Source organism: Hyla sarda, chromosome 5 (assembly GCF_029499605.1).
Source record: "Hyla sarda isolate aHylSar1 chromosome 5, aHylSar1.hap1, whole genome shotgun sequence".
NCBI classification, from domain to species: Eukaryota; Metazoa; Chordata; class Amphibia; order Anura; family Hylidae; genus Hyla; species Hyla sarda.
The window spans coordinates 115,137,557-115,164,765 of NC_079193.1; the positions used below are offsets into that span (position 1 = coordinate 115,137,557).

At 43.8% G+C, this 27,209-nt stretch overlaps 1 protein-coding gene across 6 annotated transcripts in view; it reads left to right on the forward strand.

Moving 5' to 3' along the window:
* The window catches only part of CTNND2 (catenin delta 2), a 913,533-nt gene that overhangs the window by 645,740 nt on the left and 240,584 nt on the right, over positions 1 to 27,209 (forward strand). For all 6 annotated transcript variants that reach the window (XM_056520133.1, XM_056520132.1, XM_056520127.1 and 3 more), the window contains one exon: positions 11,918 to 12,091. In XM_056520133.1, coding sequence (XP_056376108.1) covers positions 11,918 to 12,091 — 174 coding nt within the window. The remainder of the gene's footprint in view (positions 1 to 11,917; positions 12,092 to 27,209) is intronic.

Below are 27,209 nucleotides of genomic sequence, written 5' to 3' on the forward strand. Positions count from 1 at the left end.
GGCACCACAGTGGGCTTTGTAAATGCATGGCCCCTGACTTCCATTCCAAACAAATTCTCTTTCCAAAAGCACAATGGCCCTCCTCCTCTTCCGAGCATTGTAGTTCACCCGCAGAGCACTTAATGTCCGCACATGGGGTATTTCCATACTCAGAAGAAATTGGGTTACAAATTTTGATGGTAATTTTGTCCCATTACCCCTTGTAAAAATGTAAAATTTGGGGAAAACCCAGCATTTTAGTGAAAAAAATTTTTTTTTTTCATTTACACATCCAACTTTAACAAAAAGTTTCCAAAATAGTATGCCATGTGGATTTTTTTGCTGTTCTGGCACCATAGCGGCTTCCTAAATGTGACATGCCCCCCAAAAACCATTTCAGCAAAATTTGCTTTCCAAAAGCCAAATGTGACTCGTTCTCTTCTGAGCATTGTAGTTCGCCCGCAAAGCATTTTACGTCCAAACATGGGGTATTTCCATACTCAGAAGAGATGGGGTTACAAATTGGGGGGGGGGGGGCATTTTCTCCCATTAGCCTTTGTAAAAATGGTAAATTTCATTTACACATCCGACTTTAACGAAAAGTCGTCAAACACCTGTGGAGTGTTAAGGCTCACTGGACCCCTTGTTACCTGCCTTGAGAGGTGTAGTTTCCAAAATGGTATGCCATGTGTGGGGGTTTCTGCTGTTCTGGCACCATAGGGGCTTCCTAAATGTGACATGCCCCCCAAAAACCATTTTAGAAAAACTCACTCTCCAAAATCCCATTGTCGCTCCTTCACTTCTGAGCCCTCTACTGCACCCTCCAAACACTTGACATACACATATGAGGTATTTCCTTACTCGAGAAAAATTGGGTTACAAATTTTGAGAGGATTTTTCTCCATTTACCCCTTGTAAAAATTCAAAAACTGGGTCTACAAGAACATGCGAGTGTAAAAAGTGAAGATTTGGAATTTTCTCCTTCACTTTGCTGCTATTCCTGTGAAACACCTAAAGGGTTAACACACTTACTGAATGTCATTTTGAATACTTTGAGGGTGCAGTTTTTATAATGAGATAATTTATGGGATATTTCTAATAAGAAGGCCCTTCAAATCCACTTCAAACCTGAACTGGTCCCTGAAAAATTCTGATTTTGAAAAATGTTGTGTAAAATTGGAAAATTGCTGCTGAACTTTGAAGCCCTCTGATATCTTCCAAAAGTAAAAACATGTCAACTTTATGATCCAACCATAAAGTAGACATATTGTGTTTGTGAATCAAAATATATTTTATTTGGAATGTCTATTTTCCTTAAAAGCAGAGAGCTTCAAAGATAGAAAAATGCTAAATTTTAAATTTTTTATCAAATTTTGGAATTTATCACCAAGAAATTATGCAAGTAATGACAAACTTTTACCACCAACACAAAGTAGAATATGTCTTGAAAAAACTGTATCTGAATCACATTGAAAGGTAAAAGCATCTCCGAGTTATTAATGCTTAAAGTGACAGTGTTCAGATGTGCAAAAAACGCTCTGGTCCTACAGTGAAAATTGGTCTGGTCCTTAACCCCTTAAGGACCCAGCCCAAATATACCTTAAGGACCCGGCAATTTTTTTAACATCTGACCACTGTCACTTCAAGCATTAATAACTCTGGGATGCTTTTACCTTTCATTCTGATTCCGAGATTGTTTTTTCGTGACATATTCTACTTTATGTTAGCAGTAAAATTTTGTCGATACTTGTATCATTTCTTGGTGAAAAATTCCAAAATTTGATGAAAAAATTGAAAATTTTGCATTTTTTTAACTTTGAAGCTCTCTGCTTATAAGGAAAATATATATTCCAAATAAATTATATATTGATTCACATATACAATATGTCTACTTTATGTTTGCATCATAAAGTTGACAAGTTTTTACTTTTGAAAGACATCAGAGGGCTTCAAAGTTCAGCAGCAATTTTCCATTTTTTCACAAAATTTTCAAAATTTGATTTTTTCAGGGACCAGTTCTGTTTAGAAGTGGATTTGAGGGGCCCTCTTATTAGAAATACCCCATAAATGACACCATTATAAAAACTGCACCCCTCAAAGTATTCAAAATGACATTCAAAAGGTTTGTTAACCCTTTTGGTGTTTCACAGGAATAGCCGCAAGTTGAAGGAGAAAATTCCAAATCTTCATTTTTTACACTCGCATGTTCTTGTAAACCCAGTTTTTGAATTTTTACAAGGGGTAAAAAGAGAGAAATTTTCTTAAAATGTGTAACCCAATTTCTCTCGAGTAAGGAAATACCTCATATGTGTATGTCAAGTGTTCGGCTGGCGCAGTAGAGGGCTCATAAGGGAAGGAGCGACATTTTGGAGAGTGAGTTTTTCTGAAATGGTTTTTGGGGGGCATGTCACATTTAGGAAGCCCCTATGGTGCCAGAACAGCAAAAAAAAATAAAACACATGGCATACCATTTTGGAAACTAGACCCCTTGAGGAACGTAACAAGGAATAAAGTGAGCCTTAATACCCCACAGGGGTTTCATGACTTTTGCATATGTAAAAAAAACATATTTTTTTTTTCACAAAAATGTGTGTTTCCCCCCAAATTTCACATTTTTGCAAGGGTTAATAGCAGAAAATACCCCCCAAAATTTGTAACCCCATCTCTTATGAGTATGGAGGTACCCCATAAGTTGACCTGAAGTGCACTTTGGGCGAACTACAATGCTCAGAAGAGAAGGAGTCATATTTGGCTTTTTGAGAGCAAATTTTGCTCGGGGGGCATGTTGCATTTAGGAAGTCCCTATGGTGCCAGAACAGCAAGAAAAAAAAACACATGGCATACCATTATGGAAACTAGACCCCTTGAGGAACGTAACAAGGAATAAAGTGAGCCTTAATACCCCACAGGGGTTTCACGACTTTTGCATATGTAAAAAAAAATATATTTTTTTTCACTAAAATGTGTGTTTTCCCCCAAATTTCACATTTTTGCAAGGGTTAATAGCAGAAAATACCCCCCAAAATTTGTAACCCCATCTCTTCTGAGTATAGAGGTACCCCATAAGTGGACGTCAAATGCACTGCAGGAGCGCTACAATGCTCAGAAGAGAAAGAGTCACATTTGCTAATTTTGCTGAAATGGGGGGGGGGGGGCATGTCGCATTTACTGCCAGAAAAGCAAAAAAATTAAAATTAAATTTGTAAATGCATTTCTTTGGAAAAAGGACATACCTCATATCTGGGCGTAAAACGGATCTCCGGGTGCACACTGGTCACGGAGGAACAGGAGGGCAGTCAGGGGCCTTGAGCTTCTGCCTATGGAGCCAGAACAGTGGGACCCCCCCCCTCAAGGGGCATTATATGGGGTACACTAATAACTAACAAGGGGTACAGTGGGACATAAAAGGATAAAACAGGTTATGTTCCCAGAATGATGACCCAGAGAATAGCCAAAACTAAAAAATATGCCCACCCCAAACCCTATGCTCTGAATCATCATTCTGGGAATGTGATGTGTGTGGCCGTCCCTAACCTGTTGCCTCAAATGCGCACCCCGCTCAGGTGGAGAGAGAGCGCTGCGCATTTGAGGCAACATAAAAAGTCCCCGATGATAGTGACTCAGTGACCCATGACCCAGAGAAAAAAATACCCACAGAGGTCTTATCAGTTTTTTTTTTTTATGAGAGTTTTTTGGGCAATTTAGTGGTTTTATGGGGTTAAAACTTGGAATGTACTCTGGACTTGGTACATTGGGGTCAAATTATGGAAAATTAAAATGAAAAGGGAAAATTTAGTACTGCATGGAAGTGTGATACTCCCTGAAGCAGTTTTTAATGCAGAGGCCCAGATGATCAGGGCAAGTGTCACATTGATAGGTTGTGTCCTTCCGTATCCCCCTCCTGTTACACACTCTGCATTTTTTCTGGGATCGTCCCTTCTTTCCAGTGTGGGGGACCTCACCTGGAAAGTGTTGGCCTGGGACAATCCTGGCACCTATAACTTCAGTTTCTTGGGAAGTCCGGCCTGCTCTTTCCCGGTCAGCAAAGATCAGGACCTTTAGGACTTCTTCTTGGAACTGAAGGTATGTCCCTGTGTTGCCAGCGTTCTGGTACAGTACAAAAGAGTTGTACATGTCAACCTGTACCAAGTAGACCGCAACTTTCTTGTACCATACACGTGTTTTCCGCATGGCGTTATATGGCTTCAGGATTTGATCAGAAAGATCAACTTCCCCCATATACCGATTGTAGTCCAGAATACAATCGGGCTTGATGACCGTTGTTGTGGTACCTCGCACAGGGACAGGTGAGCTGCCGTTACCATGAATAGTGGTCAGCATAAGGACATCCCTCTTATACTTGACCAGCAACAGGTTTTCATGGATAAGGGCACGGGACTCACCCTTGGGCATAGGTGTCTGAACAAAATTTAGAGGGAGGCCTCTCTGATTCTTCCGCACGGTCCCACAAGCGGACGTCGATCTGGCGACAAGGGATGTGAAGAGAGGGATGCTGGTATAAAAGTTGTCCACGTACACGTGGTAACCCTTATCCAGCAATGGGAACATAAGGTCCCAAACGATTTTCCCGCTAACACCCAGAGTAGGGGAACAATCTGGGCGTTCAATACGGGAATCTCGTCCCTCATACACCCTAAACTTGAGAGTGTACCCGGAGGTACTCTCACAAAATTTATATAGCTTCACGCCATATCGCGCCCGCTTCGAGGGAATATACTGGCAGAAGATGAGTCTCCCCTTAAAACTGATGAGAGACTCATCTACAGAGAGCTCCCTAAGCGGTACATAGGCCTCCAAAAATTTGGCCCCAAAGTGATCGATGACCGGCCTCACTTTGTAAAGCCGGTCATAGGTGGGATCACTTCGGGGTGGACATGCCGCATTATCTGCATAATGCAGGCATTTCTGAATGGCCTCGAACCGCTTCCGTGCCATGGCCATACTGTACAGCGGGGTCTGGTATAGGATGTCCCCGCTCCAGTACTGCCTGACACTTGGCTTTTTGACCAGGCCCATGTGCAGGACGAGGCCCCAAAATGTCCTCATTTCGGCTGCACTGACGGCGTACCATTCATTGGACCTGGCCAAAAAAGAATCAGGGTGGTGGGCGATGAACTGCCTGACGTACAGATTCGTCTGCTCCGCCATGTGATTGACCAGGCTGTCACTGAAAAAATAACTGAAAAAGTCAAATTCAGTGAACCCAGCCGTGTCAATCCGGATTCCGGAGTCGCCAACAAACTCCGGAATCTGTGGCTGATAACCCTCTGTGGGTCTCCAGACAGGTTCACCGGAAGGGAGCTCCGGTAAAATTGCCTGGGGGGTCGGACTCCTAGTACGAGCGGCATCACCACTAGCACTAGTGCCAGCCACTGGGGCACTTTCATGGGGGGTGCGTGGCCTCGCCTGGCGGCGTCTCCGCCACCGTGCAGGGGGCTCATCATCAGTACTAGATGATGAGGAGGACGATGAAGAACACAGGAATGTTGGATCTTCATCGTCCTCACTGACAGATTCGGAGTCGGAGGCAAGAAAAGCGTATGCCTCCGCCACCGAAAATGCCCGGCGAGCCATCGCCTTTTTCTACGGTGGCGGGGGGCGGTGGCGGGGGGGGGGAGGCGGTGTGTGTGGGGGGTGGCGGGGATGTATGTAGTGTGTGTGCTTGGTGTATACTATATATAACGGTGTGTGATTAGAAATCACACACCGTTATATGAACAAAAATAAAAAGCTGCGGCCCAAAAAAAATGGGGGGCCAAATGCAGCGCCCTGAACCCCTAATAGGGCCCGGGTCAAGCTAAAAAATCTCAGGCAGACCCTTGGGGACCTATTAGGGGGTCAGGTGGGGGGATTTTTTTTTTTTTACTTTTATTTTACTGTTTTACACTATTTTTTCCTACCTTTCCCTGGGGTTTTTTCTGTCCCTGCTCTATGGGGGATCGTCGGTCCTGAGGGGGCTCCAATCCTCACAGGGGGGGGTCCCTGGCACCTTCGAGCAGCTTTGCCCGCTGACTGAACTCCGCTAACAGGCAGAGCTGCAAGAAGATGCAGTTAACCCCTCCCCCGCCGGCTGCTATTGGCTGGACGATCGTCCAGCCGATAGCAGCGCTCCTGGGGGGGTGACGAAATCGCCACCTCTCCATAGATACAGTGGGTGATAGGGGGTGTATTGTACACCCCCGATCACCTTGTATCTTCGGGTCAGCGGGTCACATGTGACCCGTATGACCCGAATCGCGGCAGATCGTTAGTGTGAATTCACCAATGATCTGCCGCGATCGCCGACATGGGGGGGGGGGTCTAATGACCCCCCTGGGCATTTGCGCGGGATGCCTGCTGAGCACGGCGGGGACCGAAATTCCCACTGGCGTATGGATACGCCCTGGGTCCTTAAGTACCAGGATGTCAAGGCGTATCCATACGCCCTAGGTCCTTAAGTGGTTGAGGGGTTAAGAATCTCCACTGTCCTCCACTCGTTACCTGTATTAATGGCACCTGTTTGAACTTTTTATCAGTATAAAAGACACTTGTCCACAATCTCAAACAGTCACACTCCACTATGGCCAAGACTTTCGAGGGACACCAGAAACAAAATTGTAGACCTTCACCAGGATGGGAAGACTGAATCTGCAATAGGCAAGAAGCTTGGTGTGAAGAAATCAACTTTGGGAGCAATTATTAGAGAATGGAAGACATACAAGACCACTGATAATCTCCCTCGATCTGGGGCTCCATGCAAGATCTCACCCTGTGGTGTCAAAATTATCACAAGAACGGTGAGCAAAAATCCCAGAACCACACGGGGGGACCTAGTGAATGACCTGCAGAGAGCTGGGACCAAAGTAACAACTACCATCCATATCACACTAGGCCGCCAGGCAGTGGCGTAGCGTGGGGGGTGCAGGGGGGCTGGCCGCACCGGGCGCAACATCTGGGGGGGCGCGCTCGCACTCGCAGCTCTCTGCCCCTGCCTGGCTCACTCACTCTCTCTGCAGTGCTGGCTGTGCGAATCCGAGCCGCCGGGTCGCCGCCCACTGTGGAGGGGGGGGGGGGAGGTGCCAGGCGTGCGGTGGGTGCGAAGAGAGAGCGAGGGACTATCTGGGGGAAGGACAGTGCAGCGGCCACCCAGCGCAGCGCTGAGCGTGGGAGAGAAGCACACCAGACCAGCCCAGGCAGCAGCAAGAAGAAGCGTGACACAGGCCAGAGAGGAAGCCAGTGGTGACAGACGCTGCAGGAGGAAAACCTAGGAGGACTTGGAGGAGAAAACCCAGCCTGCTGACTGCTGTGATCGGGTCCGGGACAGCCGGTGAAAAAAAAGGTAGGAGTCACGAGTGACAGGAGTCAGGACTGACTGGAGTAGTTCTGGGCTCAGTGGGCTGGCTGTGTAGTGCTAGCAGAGCATCTCCAAAACTGAAGTTTCTTTGGGATGTTCCCAGTCTGCAGGTCAAGACTGGCATGTTGAGCTGACCAGATGGATTGAAGTTTGGTTGGTTCAACAGTGACGAGACAGATTTCGATCCATATGTAGCTGCTCCAGCTCAACATAAGTTGATGTAAGCCAGTGGGTCTAACAACCCTTAATTTATTTATCAGTATTTTCATAACAAACAATACATGTGCTTAGGGGGTAAGGGTTTCTTTAACTAATCTAGTGGAAGAGACTCGAGTGCTAAAATCCACGGGTTAGGGGGCGCAAATTACTTGCCTTGCCCCGGGTGCTGACAACCCATGCTACGCCGCTGCCGCCAGGGACTCAAATCATGCAGTTCCAGATGTGTACCCCTGCTTAAGCCTGTACATGTCCAGGCCCATCTAAAGTTTGCTAGAGAACGTTTGGGTAATCCAGAAGAGGATTGGGAGAACATCATATGGTCAGATGAAACCAAAGTAGAACTTTTTGGTAAAAACTCAACTCGTCGTGTTTGGATGAGAAAGAATGCTGAGTTGCATCCAAAGAACACCATACCTACTGTGAAGCAGGGGGGTGGAAACATCATGCTTTGGGGCTGTTTTTCTGCTAAGGGACTCGGACGACTGATCTGTGTAAAGGAAAGAATGAATAGGGCCATATATATCGTGAGAGTGAAAACCTCCTTCAATCAGCAAGGGCATTGAAGATGAAACATGGCTGGGTCTTTCAGCATGACAAGGATCCCAAACACACCACCCTGGCACCTGATTGGCTTCGTAAGAAGTATTTCAAGGTCCTGGAGTGGCCTAGCCAGTCTCCAGATCTCAACCCCATAGAAAACCTTTTGAGGGAGTTAAAAGTCCATGTTGCCCAGCAACATCCCCAAAACATCACTGCTCTAGAGGAGATTGAGGAATGGGCCAAAATACAAGTAATAGTGTGTGAAAACCTTGTGACTTACAGAAAACGTTTGACCTCTGTCATTGCCAACATAGGGTATATAACAAAGTATTGAGATGAACTTTTGTTACTGACTAAATACTTCCACCATAATTTGCAAATAAATTCTTTAAAAATCAGACAATGTGATTTTTATGGATTTTTTAAAATCTCATTATGACTCTCATAGTTGAGGTATACCTATGATTAACATTACAGGCCTCTCTCATCTTTTTAAGTGGGGTAAACTTGCACAATTGGTGGCTGATTAAATACTGTTTTTCCCCACTGTACATACTCTTAGTTTTATATATAACTAGGTAGAATACCTGGTGTTACCCAGTTTTTCCTACCTAAACTTTGCGGAGGAGGAAAAGCAACATATGAAGACACTTTTCCTCATTTGACATCCTCATATCTGGACCTCATATGGCGTCCTCATATCACAAACTCATATCTTGACCACTTTTCTCAACCTGATATATGGACAACATATTACGTCCCCCATATCCTATCCCATAGACTTGCATGGAACTTTAGACAAAAACCCACACTCTAGCATAAGAGGATGGGTTAGGGTTACATTTACTGTCCGATATTTTTAGTTGACATATCAGAAACATGTATGCCATGCTTCATCAAATTGACCCTGTTCGGAAGTGATGCTGAAACATACACAGATACTCACACACATGTTGAGTTTTATAAATATAGTATAGTAGCAGAGTACCATTTGTTGTACTGGTCTTCCTATCTAAACCTTGTGGAGGAGGGAAAACAACAATGATTCTCTTGTCCAAACCTGATATCCTGACCCTTATATCCCAACCTCAAATCCTGTCCTCATATTTTAACCTCATATCACGTCCTCATATTCCACCCTAATATTGCAAACCTCATATCCCATCCTTATATTCCATCCAGAATGGGGGTGAGTTTGAATGCTTTGCTGGAACATACAAACATACACATTCACACATTGAGGGATATTTCTTAAAACCTGTGCAGAGAAAAGTTGACCAGTTGCCCATAGAAACCAGATTGTTTCTTACATTTTTTAGAAGCCTTTTTTAAAATGAAAAAAAGAAATCTGGTTGCTATAGGCAACTGGACAAGTTTTGCACAAGTTTTGATAATTATTTCCCATTGAGTTTTAAAAATATAGACTAGCTGAGTACATGGCATCGCCTTGGCATGGCACCAACGAGGCGTCCCTGCTTTTCTGACAGTTGTACCTTCTATGTTTGGACAATAAAGAAGTCTGTTATAAATGGTGAGTGTGGCATTGTCTCTTTTCAACTTCGTGGATACATTGAGTGCCAATTCATATGCCAAGCACCCCCATCTAATGGAGTAAGGACATAGTTCCTTATTGCCCTAGTCTTAAAGGGACACTGTACCTACGCCGTAGCGCTTGACACTTTTGCTCCTATGTTTTTTCCCAAAAAATTTGGATGTTTTCTTCTTTCAATCACTCCTTTTTCCATAAAAAAAAATGTAAACAAAAATAAACATATGTGGTATCGCCACGTGCATAAATGTCTGAACTATAAAATGTAATGTTACTTTTTTATGTGCTTTTAAAAAAAATATTTATATTTATTTTATTCCTTTTAGAAAAATGCACCAAATTCACAAAAAACTAAATACAATAAGTACACAAAATACCAACTTACATATGATATCAATATCTAACCCCCCCCCCCCCTTTTCCTTATTAAATGGGTATTCCAGGAATTTTATTTTATTTGACTATGCTACAAGGGCTGTGAAATTTGTGTAGTTCATAATATAGTGTACCTGTGTGTGACGGTTTTCTCACAATTCTTCTGTGATTTTCACCCCAATATTTATTTTTACCAGCATACAAAATGACTGTTGTCTCAGATTTTTCCCAGCTTGCAATGCGGCCGAGACCTGACCTCACTAGTCAGCTGATGACAGGGAGCCTGTCTGCTTCAATGGGTGGAGCGATCACTTGGTGGGCGAGAGATCAATCTGCAACTAATGCAACAGCTGTAGGCACCATGATTGAAAACCAAACTGATTTGAATGGATGCAGCTCATTTATGTTTCAATGGGTGGGGTGGCTGATGTGTGGGAGGGAGGAAGATGGAATTGTGGGATTTGTAGTCAAAAAAAGAAAGGTCAAACAGGAAATACTAGTTCACAAATAGCTAGCCACAGTGTTATGGTAATCTCACAACATAGCCATTTAGCCCCAAGACAAGTGCAGATCCTTCCTAAGCATGTCCATTACTGGCTGCCAGGTACGTATTAAAATCACCTTATGCTGGATAACCCCTCTAAGTGATATATAAATATACATAATTGATTTATTAACCCTAGTCGTATCTAGTAAATATCCAAGCAAAGGTGAGTGCACCATATCAAACTTTGATTTATTCTCAGTCTTGTGATATGCATGAGATAAATGCAAATACCTAAAAGCGTGACTTTTTTTTTAACCCATACCGATCCATAAATTTTTCAAAATGGGGTCTCCATTTCTCTTTGTTCAGTATATCTTATCCCAAACTTTGACAAAAATACCTTATCTGGAATAGAACTCCAACAATTACCGATTATTCCAGATAAGTGTGACTGATGTGCTACCCTTCCCTAACCATTTTTTCCTAAATAATAGCCAACCCATCATAATCATCCACCCATAAGAGATATTTGTATCTACCCATTTCGCCTCCAGACTTTCCATCAAAGATTTAGCTTTTTTCTCCATAGTTAAAATATGATATGAAACTAACCCCAGTTTCCCATATTTAATTATATTCAGAACCCTAGCCAAAAAATAAAACTTAAAAATTGGCATTGTAAAACCTCCAGCCGGGGCGCACCATGCATCGTCTACATCTTTTGCGTCTCCATATAAATTTGTTTAGATGTCTATGGAAGTTATCAAACCAGGATTCTTGAATCCAAGTTGGGGATGTACTAAAAAAAACAAAACAACAGAACTTGCAGAAATATCACCATCTTGACCAGAAACATCCTATCTGGCATCGAGAGGGGCAGCCTACCCCAAAGAACCATCTTTTTCTCTAATCTATTTAACATGGGGCCCAAGTATAAAGTATATAAACAACTATACTTCCCAACACCTACATTAATTGTAATACAAAGATACTGAGATGTTTTCAATATTTTGTTTACTTTTTATCATTTGCAAATTATTGCTGTTTAGCGATCCTGTGATTTCCAAAATTCCATAACTGTTCTTTCTTGGTGTTGCAATTTCAATGTTGAGAAGTGTATATATTTATCATCATAACATTAAAACCACCTATCTAATTTTACTGTTACCCTTTTTCTCAAACCGTTCCTGACCAATTTTTACTTGAAGTCAGGGTGCCTTTAAGTGCTGAAAAGGCTACTGGCAGTAGGGGGGTATGTTAGATATAAGTGTTTTTCATATTTTAGGTGATTAGTGTATGTGTACAAAAAATAAAAAATACATTTTAAAAGTGTTCAGTGCTGCCTTTCTGATTTTGCAAATATGCAATATTGCAAGGATTCTGTGACACAAGCTGTTATTGCATTTCTCACCAGTGGGATGGAGTTGGCCCTTTTCCTGACTGTGCAGATCCTCCAAAAGGCATCCAGATGTTATGGCATCCTTCAATAGTCAAACCCTACCTCACACTTTTGTCTGAGTGCTCAAACCCAGACACCCTTGAAGGTGCAGCTGGAGCATTACAAAACTTAGCTGCAGGAAGCTGGAAGGTAATTGCATGTTTTTATGAATAATGAGCTTTGAAATTATGTGAAACTATTAACATTATCATCAACACATTTCTACCATTGTTGCAAAAAACAAAAAGCTGTCATTATTGTGTCCTAGCTGAGTACCCAGAGTTGCCCAGTTTTTCCTTCCTAATCCTTGTTGGGGAGGAAAATCAACAAAGGAGGAAGCTTTTGACTTCATATCCCATCCTCATTTCCCGTTCTCATATCCCGTCTTCATATCCTGTCTTCATATCCCGTCATCTTATCCCGTCCTCATGTCCCATCCTCATATCCTGACCTCAAATCTTGTCCTCATATCCTGTCCTCAGATGGGGCTGATTTGTGATGAAGATGTTGTAAGCTGAAAATAGAAGGGGGCATGGCTTTGTGGGACTGGGTGTGATTTGCAAGCCAGACCGATGCACAAAAAGGATAGATAATAAAAGGGCGTGTCTTTGTGAGATGGGGTGTGGCTTGCAAGCCGGACTGATGCATTCACCAGGAGATGCAGAGCGAAGATTGTGGAGTACGGTACTGGAAGTCCCATATACTTGCATGGCACTTGAAACAAAAACCCATCTTTTATATAAGGGTGTAGGTAAGGGTTAATTTAACTATTTATATATTTATATTTGACATATAAGTAATATGTGTACCAGGTATTATTGAAATATCTCCAGCCGTACGGAAGTTATGCGGGAACAACATTACCCATATATTTGCATGGGACTTTAAACAAAAACCCCGACCCTCACAAATGGATGTAGTTAACCCCTTAAGGACGCAGCCCATTTGGGCCTTAAGGACGCAGACAATTTTATTTTTACGTTTTCATTTTTTCCTCCTCACCTTCAAACAATCATAACTCTTTTATATTTTCATCCACAGACTAGTATGAGGGCTTGTTTTTTGCACAACCAGTTGTCCGTTGTAATGCCATCACTCACTTTACCATAAAATGTATGGCGCAACCAAAAAAATACTATTTGTGTGGGGAAATTAAAAAGAAAACCGCAATTTTGCTAATTTTGGAAGGTTTTGTTTTCACACCGTACAATTTATGGTAAAAATGACATGTTATTTATTCTTTGGGTTAATACGATTAAAATGATACCCATGATAACATACTTTTCTATTACTGTTGCTCTTAAAAAAATCACAAACTTTTTAACCAAATTAGTGCGTTTAAAATCCCCCTATTTTGAAGATCTATAACTTTTTCAGTTTTCCGTATAAGCGGCGGTATGAGGGCTCATTTCTTGCGCCGTGATCTGTACTTTTTTATTGATACCATATTTGCTTATATAAAACTTTTAATACATTTTTTAAAAAGCATCTATTTTGGACTTTTTTTTTACGTTCACGCCGTTCACCGTACGGTATCATTAACATTTTATTTTAATAGTTCAGATATTTACACACGCGGCGATACCAAATATGTTTATAAGATATTTCTTTAACACTTTTTGGGGGTGAAAAAGGGAAAATGGGACAATTTACGTTTTTATTAGGGGAAGGGGTTTTTCACATTTTTTTTACTTTTATTTTTACACTTTAATAGTCCCCATAGGGGACTATTTATCGCAATCATTCGATTGCTAATACTGTTCAGTGCTATGTATAGGACACAGCACTGATCGGGGTTATCGGTCATCTTCTGCTCTGGTCTGCGGGAAGGCAGATCAGAGCATAAGACTCCCGGAAGACAGCGAAGGCAGATGAGGGGACATCCAGCTGCCGTGCTGGATGATTGGATCGCTGCGGCAGCGCTGCGGGCGATCCAATCATCCATTTAACCCCTTGGGGACGGAGCCCATTATGACCCTAAGGACGGGAGCATTTTTTGCAAATCTGACCACTGTCACTTTAAGCATTAATAACTCTAATAACTTTGTTAGTGGTAAATTTTCGGCGATACTTGCATCCTTTCTTGGTGAAAAATTCAAAAATGTCATGAAAAATTTGAAAATTTAGCATTTTTCTAACTTTGAAGCTCTCTGCTTATAAGGAATATGGATATTCCAAATAAATTATATATTGATTCACAAATACAATATGTCTACTTTATGTTTGCATCATAAAATTGATGAGTTTTTACTTTTGGAAAACATCAGAGGGCTTCAAAGTTCAGCAGCAATTTTCCAATTTTTTGCAACATTTTCAAAATCAGAATTTTTCAGGGACCAGTTCTGGTTTGAAGTGGATTTGAAGGGTCTTCTGGTTAGAAATACCCCATAAATTACCCCACTTTGCACCCCTCAAAGTATTCAAAATGACATTCAGTAAGTGTGTTAACCCTTTAAGTGTTTCACAGGAATAGCAGCAAAGCGAAGGAGAAAATTCAAAATCTTCATTTTTTACACTGGCATGTTCTTGTAGACCCAGTTTTTGAATTTTTACAAGGGGTAAAAGGAAAAAAATCCTCTCAAAATTTGTAACCCAATTTCTCTCGAGTAAGAAAATACCTCATATGTGTATGTCAAGTGTTCGGCGGGCGCAGTAGAGGGCTCAGAAGCGAAGGAGCAACAATGGGATTTAGGAGAGTGAGTTTTTCTGAAATGGTTTTTGGGGCATGTCCCATTTAGGAAGCCCCTATGGTGCCAGGACAGCAAAACCCCCCACATCGCACACTATTATGGAAACGACACCCCTCAAGGAATGTAACAAGGGGTACGGTGAGCCTTAACACCCCACAGGTGTTTGACAACTTTTTGTTAAAGTCAGACGTGTAAATGAAAAAGAAAAATTTCCACTAAAATGATGGTTTTTCCCCAAATTTAACTTTTTTACAAAGGGTAATAGGAGAAAATGCCCCCCAAAATTTGTAACCCCATTTCTTCTGAGTATGGAAATACCCCATGTTTGGACGTCAAGTGCACTGCGAGCGAACTACAATGCTCAGAAGAGAAGGAGCGCCATTGAGCTTTTAGAGAGATAATTTTTTGGAATGGAAGTCGGGGGCCATGTGCATTTACAAAGCCCCCCGTGGTGCCAGAACAGTGGACTCCCCCACATGTGACCCCATTTTGGAAACTACACCCCTCACGGAATGTAATAAGGGGTACAGTGATCATTTACACCCTACTGGCGTTTGACAGATCTTTGGAACAGTGGGCTGTGCAAACAAAAAAATTACATTTTTCATTTTCACGGATCACTGTTCCAAAAATCTGTCAGATCCCTGTGGGGCGTAAATGCTCACTGTACCCCTTATTACATTACATGAGGGGTGTAGTTTACAAAATGGGGTCACATGTGGGTATAAATTTTTTTGCGTTTATGGCAGAACCGCTGTAAAATCAGCCACCCCTGTGCAAATCACCAATTTCGGCCTCAAATGTACATAGTGCGCTCTCACTCCTGAGCCTTGTTGTGCGCCCGCAGAGCATTTTACGCCCACATATGGGGTATTTCCGTACTCAGAAGAAATTTCGTTACAAATTTTGGGGGTCTTTTTTTCCTTTTAACGCTTGTGAAAATAAAAAGTAAAGGGCAACACCAGCATGTTAGTGTAAAAAAAAAATTTTTACACTAACAGGCTGGTGTAGACCCCAACTTTTCCTTTTCATAAGGGGTAAAAGGAGAAAAAGCCCCCAAAATTAGTAGTGCAATTTCTCCCGAGTACGGCGATACCTCATATGTGGCCCTAAACTGTTTCCTTGAAATACGACAGGGCTCCGAAGTGAGAGAGCGCCATGCGCATTTGAGGACTAAATTAGGGATTGCATAGGGGTATTCTATGCCAGTGATTCCCAAACAGGGTGCCTCCAGCTGTTGCTAAACTCCCAGCATGCCTGGACAGTCAGTGGCTGTCCGGAAATGCTGGGAGTTGTTGTTTTGCAACAGCTGGAGGCTCCGTTTTGGAAACACTGCTGTACAATACATTTTTCATTTTTATTGGGGGGGGGGGGGACAGTGTAAGGGGGTGGTTATGTAGTGTTTTACTCTTTATTAGGTGTTAGTGTAGTGTAGTGTTTTTAGGGTACATTCACACTGGTGGGTTACGGTGAGTTTCCCGCTAGGAATTTGCGCTGCGGCGAAAAATTTGCCGCTGCTCATACTTGAAGCAGGAAACTTGCTGTAAGCCCGCCTATGTGAATGTACCCTGTACGTTCACATGGGGGGGTCAAACCTCCAGCTGTTTCAAAACTACAACTCCCAGCAGCATATACTGACAGACCGTGCATGCTGGGAGTAGTAGTTTTGCAACAGCTGGAGGCACACTGGTTGGAAAACCTTCAGTTAGGTTCTGTTACCTAACTCAGTATTTTCCAACCAGTGAGCCTCCAGCTGTTGCAAAACTACAACTCCCAGCATGCACAGTCTGTCAGTACATGCTGGGAGTTGTAGTTTTGCAACAGCTGGAGGCACACTGGTTGGAAAACCTTCAGTTAGGTTCTGTTACCTAACTCAGTATTTTCCAACCAGTGTGCCTCCAGCTTTTGCAAAACTACAATTCCCAGCATGTACTGATCACAGAAGGGCATGCTGGTAGATGTAATTATGCAACAGCTGGAGGTACGCAACTACAACTCCCAGCATGCCCAGACAGCTGTTTTCTGTGTGGGCATGCTGGAATTTGTAGTTTTGCAACATCTGGAGTGCTACAATTTAGAGATCGTTGAACAGTGATCTCCAAACTGTGGACCTCCAGATGTTGCAAAACTACAACTCCCAGCATGCCCAGACAGCAAACAGCTGTGTGGGCATGCTAGGAGTTGTAGTTTTGCAAGATCTAGAGGGCAGTATAGAGATCACTGCAGTAGTCTCTAAACTGTAGACCTCCAACTTTTGCAAAACTACAAATTCCAGCATGCCCACACAGCAAACAGCTGTTTGGGCATGCTGGGAGTTGTAGTTTTGCAACATCTGGAGGGCTACAGTCTAGAGACCACTATAGTGGTCTCAGACTGTAGCCCTCTAGATGTTGCTAGGCAACTCACCGCCTTCCGTCGCATGCAAGGAGCCGTCCTCTTCTGCCACACGCCGCTGCAGATCTCCGTCGCCGCCCGCCGATCGCCGTCGCTCCGCTGCCTCCGGACGGGTAAGTGGACTCCGGCGCCGCTCCTCTTCATTTTCCTCGTTCTGCCCCGCCTATTGTGGGAGGGCAGGACGGGGAAAACAAAAGTAAACCCCTCCGCCCCCGATCTGCTATTGGTGGTCGCGTCTAGACCACAAAAAGCAGGGATAGGAGGGGTGGCACCCATGCCACCTCACTCCTATCGCTTTAGGGGGATCGTGGGTGTCTTAGACACCCGCGATCCCCCTTCTATTCCGGGTCATTATAGACCCGTAATGACCCGGAATCGGCGCAAATCGCAAGTGTGAATTCACTTGCGATTTGCGCCGATCGCCGACATGAGGGGGTCTAATGACCCCCCTGGGCATTTGCACGGGGTGCCTGCTGATAGATATCAGCAGTCACCCCGACCCGGTCCCCGCCCGGCGCGCGGCGGGAACCGAAATTCCCACGGGCGTATGGATACGCCCTTCGTCCTTAAGTACCAGGACGCAAGGGCCTATGCATATGCCCTTCGTCCCCAACAGGTTAAGTGACCGCGATGCTGCAGATGCCGTGATCTGTATTGATCACGGCATCTGAGGGGTTAATGGCGGACATCTGCGGGATAGTGGGTCCCTGGCTGCGATAAACAGCCGGGACCTGCCGCGCATGATCCGGGCATCGCTCCGATGCCCGCGGTTATGCTTAGGACTAGTGTTGAGCGGCATAGGCCATATTCGAATTTGCGAATATTCCCGAATATATGGACGAATATTCGTCATTTATTCGCGAATATTCGTGTTTTATTTTCGCATATGCAAATATTCGTGCATGCGAAAATTAACATATGCGAAAATTTGCATATGTGAAAACCTGTGCAAGCAGAAATTTGCATATGCGAAAATGAGCATATGCAAATTTTCGCATGTGCGAAAATTCGCACACCAGTCTCACACAGTAGTATTAGAGCCTTCTTTACACCACACAAGCTGGAAGCAGAGAGGGATGATCACTGTTATGTGTACTGTGAAAAAAAAAAAACGAATATTCGTAATTATGAATATATATAGTGCTATATTTGTGAATATTCGCGAATTCGCGAAAATGTGATATTCACGAATAAAATTCGGATTGCGAATATTCGCGAGCAACACTACTTAGGACGTAAATGTACGTCCTGGTGCATTAAGTACAACGTCACCAGGACGTACATGTACGCCCTTCGTCATTAAGGGGTTAAGGGTTGAATTAACTATCCTATATTTTTAGTGGAAATATATGTTCCCACATAACTTTTGTACGGCTGGAGATATTTCAATAATACCAGGTATGAGATAAATGCAAATACCTAAAAGCGTGATTTTCTTTTTTAACCCATACCGATCCATACATTTTTCAAAAGGGGGGTGGGGGTTCCATTTCTCTTTGAGCAGTATATCTTTTCCCAAACTTTGACAAAAATACCTTATCTGGAATAGAACTCCAACAATTAACAATTATTCCAGATAAGCGTGACTGATGTGCTTTTTCATAAATAATATCCAACCCATCATAATCATCCACCCATAAGATATCTGTTTCTACCCATTTCGCCTCCAGACTTTCCATCAAAGATTTTGTAGTTAAGGGTTGAATTAACTATCCTATATTTTAAGTGGACATGTAAGTAACATGTGATGAAGTATTATCGAAATATCTCCAGCCATTTGGAAGATAACATATTTCCCATATACTTGTATAGGACTTTAACCTCTTAAGGACCCAGCCATTTTACACCCGGCCATTTTTTGAACATCTGACCACTGTCCCTTTAAACATTATCATTCTGATTCCGAGATAGTTTTTTTCGTGACATATTCTACTTTAACATAGTGGTAACATTTTTTGGTAACTTGCATCCTTTCTTGGTGAAAAATTTGAAAATTTGATGAAAAATTTGAAAATTTAGCATTTTTCTAACTTTGAAGCTCTCTGCTTGAAAGGAAAATGGATATTCAAAATAATTTTTTTTATTCACATATACAATATGTCCACTTTATGTTTGCATCATAAAATTGACAAGTTTTTACTTTTGGAAGACACCAGAGGGCTTCAAAGTTCAGCATCAATTTTCCAATTTTTCACAAAATTTCCAAACTCACTATTTTTCAGGGACCAGTTCAGGTTTGAAGTGGATTTGAAGGGTCTTCATCTTAGAAATACCCCACAAATGACCCCATTATTAAAACTGCACCCCCCAAAGTATTCAAAATGACATTCGGTAAGCCTTTTAACCCTTTAGGTGCCTGTGAAACACAGGAATAGCAGCAAAGTGAAGGAGAAAATTCACAATCTTCATTTTTTACACTCGCATGTTCTTGTAGACCCAATTTTTGAATTTTTACAAGGGGTAAAAGGAGAAAATGTATACTTATGTTTGTAGCCCAATTTCTCTCGAGTAAGCACATACCTCATATGTCTATGTAAAGTGTTCGGCGGGCGCAGTAGAGGGCTTAGAAGCGAAGGAGCGACAAGGGGATTTTGGAGAGTACGTTTTTCTGAAATGGTTTTTGGGGGGCATGTTGCATTTAGGAAGCCCCTATGGTGCCAGAACAGCAAAAGAAAAAAAAAAATAAACAAATGCCATACCATTTTGGAAACAAGATCCGTTGAGGAACGTAACAAGGAATTAAGTGAGCCTTAATACCCCACAGGTGTTTCACGACTTTTGCATATGTAAAAAAATTTAAAAAAGTGTCACAAAAATGTGTGTTTCCTCCCAAATTTCACATTTTTGCAAGGGTTAATAGCAGAAAATACCCCCAAAATTTGTAACCCCATCTCTTCTGAGTATAGAGGTACCCCATAAGTTGACCTGAAGTGCACTACGGGCGAACTACAATGCTCAGAAGAGAAGGAGTCATATTTGGCTTTTTGAGAGCAAATTTTGCTCAGGGGGCATGTCGCATTTAGGAAGCATGTCGCACATATGGGGTATCTCCGTAGTCGGGAGAAATTGCATTACAAATTTTGGGGGGCTTTTTTCCCCTTTTACCTCTTGTCAAAATGAAAAGTATAGGGCACCACCAGCATGTTAGTGTAAACAATTAATTTTTTTACACTAACATGCTGGTGTAGACCCCAACTTCACCTTTTCATAAGGGGTGAAAGGAGAAAAAGCCCCCCAAAATTTCTTAGCCAATTTCTCCCGAGTACGGCGATACCCCATATGTGGCCCAAAACTGTTGCCTTGAAATACGACAGGGCTCCAAAGTGAGAGCGCCATGTGCATTTGAGGCCTGAATTAGGGATTTGCATAGGGGTGGACATAGGGGTATTCTACGCCAGTGATTCCCAAACAGGGTGCCTCCAGCTGTTGCAAAACTCCCAGCATGCTTGGACAGTCAACGGCTGTCCGGCAATACTGTGAGTTGTTGTTTTACAACAGCTGGAGGCTCCATTTTGGAAACAGTGGCATACCAGATGTTTTTCATTTTTATTGGGGAGGGGGGGCTGTGTAGGGGTAAGTGTATATGTAGTGTTTTTTACTTTTTATTTTATTTAGTGGTAGTGTAGTGTAATGTACCCTGTGCATTCACAGGGGGGGGGGGGGGGGACCTCCAGCTGTTGCAAACATTCTCAGGCATGCTGGAAGTAGTAGTTCGGCAACATCTTTATAGCCAGATGTTGCAAATCTACAACTCCCAGCATGCTTGGAGTTGTAGTTTTGCAACATCTGGAGGACTACAGTTTGCAGACCACTAATACAGTGGTTCCCAATCTGTGCCCTTCCAGATGTTGCAAAACTACAACTCCCAGTATGCCAAAATTGTCCAGGCATGCTGGGAGTTGTAGTTCTGCAACATCTGAAGGGCCAGATGTTACAGAACTACAACTCCCAGCATGCCTGGACAGTAAGTGCATGCTGAGGATGTGTAGTTTTGCAACATCTGGAAGGGCACAGTGGTCTCCAAACTATGGACCTCCAGATGTTGCAAAACGGCAACTCCCTGCATGCCCAGACGCCAAGGGCTGTCTGGGCATGCTGGGAGTTGTAGTGTAAGGGGACCAGATGGAGCAGTCCAGATCGCTTTACGGCGGTCTGGACTGCTGCAAAGGTCCTGCGCCGCCGCCGAAGATCAACTCGCCTGTCGCCACCGCCGCCGTCTCCGCCGCCGCGATCCGGGTCTTCAGTGACGAGGTAAGTACCGGGGCCGGTCCCCAGCACTCCCCCGTCCATCGCCGCGTCCTCCGGTCTTCCTCCCGTCCTCTCCGGACTTCCAGGGGCCGGGCAGGGCGGGAGGAAGTAACCCCCCCCTGCGATTGGTTGGTTAGCTGACCTCGCTCCTAGCCTTCAGCATGGTCCTGGCTGTCTGTGACAACCGGGATCATGCAAAATTACCGGGCGGTCGGGTCCCAGAGACCCGATCAGCCAGGTATCGCCGCAGATCGCAGGGGCGATTTCCCTCGCGATTTGCGCCGACATGGGGGGCAGACATCTGCAGACATCCGCTTCCGATCTCTGCCCGGCGTGCGGCAGGCACCGGAAAACGTCAGGGCGTATGGATATGCCCTGGGTCCTTAAGGCCATACGTATTAAACAAAAACCCCAACCCTGGCAAATGGGGGAGAGTAAGGGTTAAATTATCTATCCTTTGTTTGTTGTTGACATATAAGTAACATGTGTGCCAAGTTTCATGTTAATATATTTAGCCATTTGGACATGATGCTGGAACATACACACATACACACACACACATTGAGTTTTATAGATATAGACTAGCTGAGTACCTGGCGTTGCCCAGTTTTTCCTTCCTCATCCTTGTTTGGGAGAAAAATCAACAAAGGAGGAAGCTTTTGACTTCTTATCCCATCCCCATATATTGTTGTCATATCCCAACCCCATATCCCGTCCTCATACCCCCTTCTCATATCCCATCCTCCTATCTCGACCTCCTATCTCGACCTCCTATCCCGACCTCCTATCCCGACCTCCTATCCCGACCTCCTATCCCGACCTCCTATCCCGACCTCCTATCTCGACCTCCTATCCCGTCCTCCTACCCCGACCTCCTATCCCGACCTCTTATCCCGACCTCCTATCCAGACCTCCTATCCCGTCCACCAATCTCCACCTCCAATCTCCACCTCCTATCTCCACCTCCTATCTCGTCCTCCTATCCCGTCCTCCTATCCCCACCTCCAATCTTGACCTCCTATCTCGTCCTCATATCCCGACCTCCCATCCCATCCTCATATCCCGACCTGTAATATGTGTACCAGGTATTGAAATATCTCCAGCCGTACAGAAGTTATGTGAGAACATACATTTCCCATTGATTTGCATGGGACTTAAAAATAAATAAATAAATAAACCTGACCCTCACAAATGGGGGTAGATAAGGGTTAAATTAACCATCCTATATTTTAAGTGGACATATAAGTAGCATGTGACCAAGTATTATCGAAATATCTCCAGCCGTTTGGAAGTTGTGCAGTAACATATACCGTATTTATCGGCGTTTAACACGCTATTTTTATGCTAAAATTTTTTGCCTAAAGTCTATGTGCGTGTTATATGCCGATACCGCCCCAGGAAAGGCAGGGGGAGAGAGGCCGTCGCTGTCCGCTTCTCTCCCCCTGCCTTCCCTGGGGTCTAGAGCCCTGCTGCCGGCCCTTCTCACCCCCTGGCTATCGGCGCCGCTGCCCGTTCTGTCCCCCTGACTATCGGTACCGGCGCCGATAGCCAGTCGGAGAGAAGGGGCAGCGGCACCCATTGCCGGCGCCGCTGCCCCGTTGCCTCCCCCCATCCCCAGTGGCATAATTACCTGGGTCGGGTCCGCGCTGCTGCAGGCCTCCGGCGTGTGTCCCCTTCGTCGTTGCTATGCGCGGCGCATGAAGTCAGTGCGCCGCGCCGTGCATAGCAACGACGCAGGGGACGCACGCCGGAGGCCTGCAGCAGCGCGGACCCGACCCAGGTAATTATGCCTCCGGGGATGGGGGAGGCAACGGGGCAGCGGCGCCGGCAATGGGTGCCGCTGCCCCTTCTCTCCCCCTGGCTGTCGGCGCCGCTTCTCTCCCCCTGGCTATCGGCGCCGGCAATGGGGCACCGGTACCGATAGTCAGGGGGACAGAACGGGCAGCGGCGCCGATAGCCAGGGGGAGAGAAGGGCCGGCAGCAGGGCTCTAGACTCCAGGAAAGGCAGGGGGAGAGAAGCGGGCAGCGACGGCCTCTCTCCCCCTGCCTTTCCTGGGGATGTATCGGGGTATACACGCGCACACACGCACCCTCATTTTACCATGGATATTTGGGTAAAAAACTTTTTTTACCCAAATATCCTTGGTAAAATGAGGGTGCGTGTTATAGGCCGGTGCGTGGTATACCCCGATAAATACAGTATTTTCCATAGACTTGTATGGGACCCTGGCAAATGGGGGTGAGTAAGAGTTAAATTACCTATCCTATGTTTGTTGTTGACATATAAGTAACATGTGTGCCAAGTTTCATGTTAATATCTTTAGCCGTTTGGACGTGATGCTGGAACATACACACACACATTGGGGGAGTTTTATCAAAACCTGTGCAAGGGAAAAGTTACCCAGTTGCCCATAGCAACCAATCAGATCGCTTCTTTCATTTTGCAGAGGCCTTGTTAAAAATGAAAGAAGAAATCTGATTGGTTGCTATGGGCAACTGGGGAACTTTTCTTCTCGACAGGTTTTGATAAATCTCCCCCATTGAGTTTTATATATATAGCTTGACTAGCTGAGTACCCGGCGTTGCCCGATTTTTCCTTCCTCATCCTTGTTGGGGAGGAAAATCAACAAAGGAGGAAGCTTTTGACTTCATATCCCATCCCCATATATTGTTGCCATATCCCGTCCCCATATGTCGTCCTCATATCTTGACCTCATATCTCGACCTCCTATCCCGTCCTCATATCCCATCCTCATATCTCGACCTCATATCCGCACCTCCTATCCCGTCCTTATATGTCAACCTCCTATCCCGACCTTCTATCCCAACCTCCTATCCCGACCTCCTATCCCGTCCTCCTATCCTGTCCTCCTATCCTGACCCCCTATCCCGACCTACTATCCCGTCCTCATATCATGACATCCTATCCCGTCCTCATATCTCGTCCTCATATCCCGACCTTATATCCCGACCTCCTATCGCCTCCTCCTATCTCGACCTCATATCCTGACCTCATGTCCTGACCTATCCCTTCCTCATATCCCATTCTCATATCTCGACCTCCTCTCTTTGTGAGATGGGGTGTGGCTTGAAAGCCGCATTGACACATTCACTAGGAGATGCAGAGCGGAGCTTGTGGAGTAAGGTACTGGAAGTCCCATATACTCGCATGGGACTTGAAACAAAAACCCATCTTTTATGTAAGGGTGTAGGTAAGGGTTAATTTAACTATCATATCTTTTTAATTTGACATATAAGTAATATGTGTACCTGGTATTATTGAAATATCTCCAGCCATACAGAAGTTATGTGGGAACATATATTTCCCATATACTTGTATGGGACTTTAAACAAAAACCCTGACAGAGATGGCACATGGGGGTGGGTAAGGGTTAAATTACCTATCCTATGTTTGTTGTTGGCATATGAGTAACATGTGTGCCAAGTTTCATGTTAATATCTTTAGCCATTTGGACGTGATGCTGGAACATACACACATACACACATTGAGTTTTATATATACATATATATATATATATATATATATATATATATATATATATACTAGCTGAGTACCCGGCGTTGCCGGGTTTTTCCTTCCTCTTCCTTGTTGGGGAGGAAAATTAACAAAGGAGGAAGCTTTTGACTTCATATCCCATCCCCATATATTGTTGTCATATCCTGACCTCCTATCCCGACCTCCAATCCCGACCTCCTATCCTGTCCTCCTATCCCGACCTCCTATCCTGTCCTCCTATCTCAACCTCATTTCCTGTCCTCCTATCCCGTCCTCCTATCCCGTCCTCCTATCCCGTCCTCCTATCCCGTCCTCCTATCCCGTCCTCCTATTCCGACCTCCTATCCCGACCTCCTATCCCGACCTCCTATCCCGACCTCCTATCCCGACCTCCTATCCCGACCTCCTATCCCGACCTCCTATCCCGACCTCCTATCCCGACCTCCTATCCCGACCTCCTATCCTGTCCTCCTATCTCAACCTCATTTCCTATCCTCCTATCCCGTCCTCCTTTCTCAACCTCATTTCCTATCCTCCTATCCCTTCCTCCTATCTTGACCTCATATCCCGTCCTCAGATCCCGACCTCATATCCCGTCCCCATATCACGACCTCCTCTTTGTGAGATGGGGTGTGGCTTGCAAGTCGGATTTACATATTCACCAGGAGATGTAGAGCGGAGCTTGTTGAGTAAGGTACTGGATGTCCCATATACTTGCATGGGACTTGAAACAAAAGCCATCTTTTATGTAAGGGTGTAGGTAAGATTTAATTTAACTATCATATCTTTTTAGTTGACATAAAAGTAATATGTGTACCATGTATTATTGAAATATCTCCAGCCATATGGAAGTTATGTGGGAACATACATTTCCCATTGATTTGCATGGGACTTTAAACAAAAACCCCGACCCTCACAAATGGTGGTAGTTAAAGATTAAATTAACTAACCTATATTTTAGATATCCAATGCAGAGATGTAGAAAAATGGAGCACTCACCCGATCTTTGCTAGAGAAAACTTCTTTATTGCATCAAAGAAATCTTGGTGTTCTCGTGGAGTGTGGGAGAGCAGACAGGAAAAGGGGGGTGGGGGAATGTGATGGGCGACGGCCCGTTATTGCGCAAACAGCGCTTCGTCAGGCCCCTAACTTGATTACACAGGAAATGGAGTTTTTAAAGACAATGTGTGCGTTACCATAGTAACCAGGTAAACAACCAACAATTATATACAACAATTATTTATGCTTAAAAACAAAAAACTCCTTAAGTGTGAATGAGTGAACAGACTAAAACAGGGCATTAATTATAATTTCTTTGGTTTCTAACATTCAGCCCGAGACCTTCGGTGGCGTTTAGTCTGGAAATCCACCTTGCCTCTTTAACAAGTAACTGTTGGTGTTTGTTCACTTTGCTTGATATTTGTTCTAATCTTTCTATAGCAGCAAATTTGAGTGTTCTGACAGAACCATCATGATGTTCTGTGAAATGTGAGATGAATTTCGTTGTCCCCACTCCAGTTGTCAGAGACCTAAAATGCTCTCTTATTCTATGAAAGAGTGGGTGTATTGTTTTACCAACGTAAACATATCCACAGTCACAGAAGATGGTGTAAACAACAAAATCTGATCTGCATGTAATACATTTTTGATTTTGATGTGATAACCTCCTAGTTTTAATTCTTTGGCTTTGGAATTATGCTTACAGAAGGAGCTCGACCTGCATGAATAGTTACCAATCAACCCATGTTCAGACAACCAATGTGTTTTTTTTCTTGCTCTAATTTTTTTGTGCTTGTCTTTTTATATAGTCACCAATGGTGGTGCTCCTTCTGTAAGTAACTATAGGGTTATTAGCCGTAAGTTCAGTGAGATTCTTATCCTGTTGTAAGATATACCAGTTATTAGAGTTGGCTTTCCTAATGGCTTCATTCATAGGAGTATTGGGGAAATCAAAAGTAAATCTATCAGTAGTTTGTTTAGGTTTAGTTTTTAATAATTCTTTCCGATTTATTTTGACTGCTCTTTCCCTTGCGTCTCTTAGTATTTTTTCTGGATACCCTCGGTTGCGAAGTCTGCATTCTAACTCTATCACTTGTTTCTTGTAGTTATCTTCATCATTGTTTATTCTTTTCAGTCGTATCATTTGACTGAAAGTAATTCCATTCCTAATGGGGCTAGTATGGGATGAGGTATAATGCAGCAAATAATTTTTAGCAGTTGGTTTCCTATACTCCGTTGTGATCACCCTGTCATTAACAATTTTCACTAGAACATCGAGGAATTCCAACTCAAGGCCACCAAAATGCAACGTGAAAGACATATTCACTTCATTTGTTGTATTCAAATATTCAACAAAATTGTTGAATTGAAGGTTAGTTCCATTCCAAATGACGAATATGTCGTCCACGTAACGCCAACC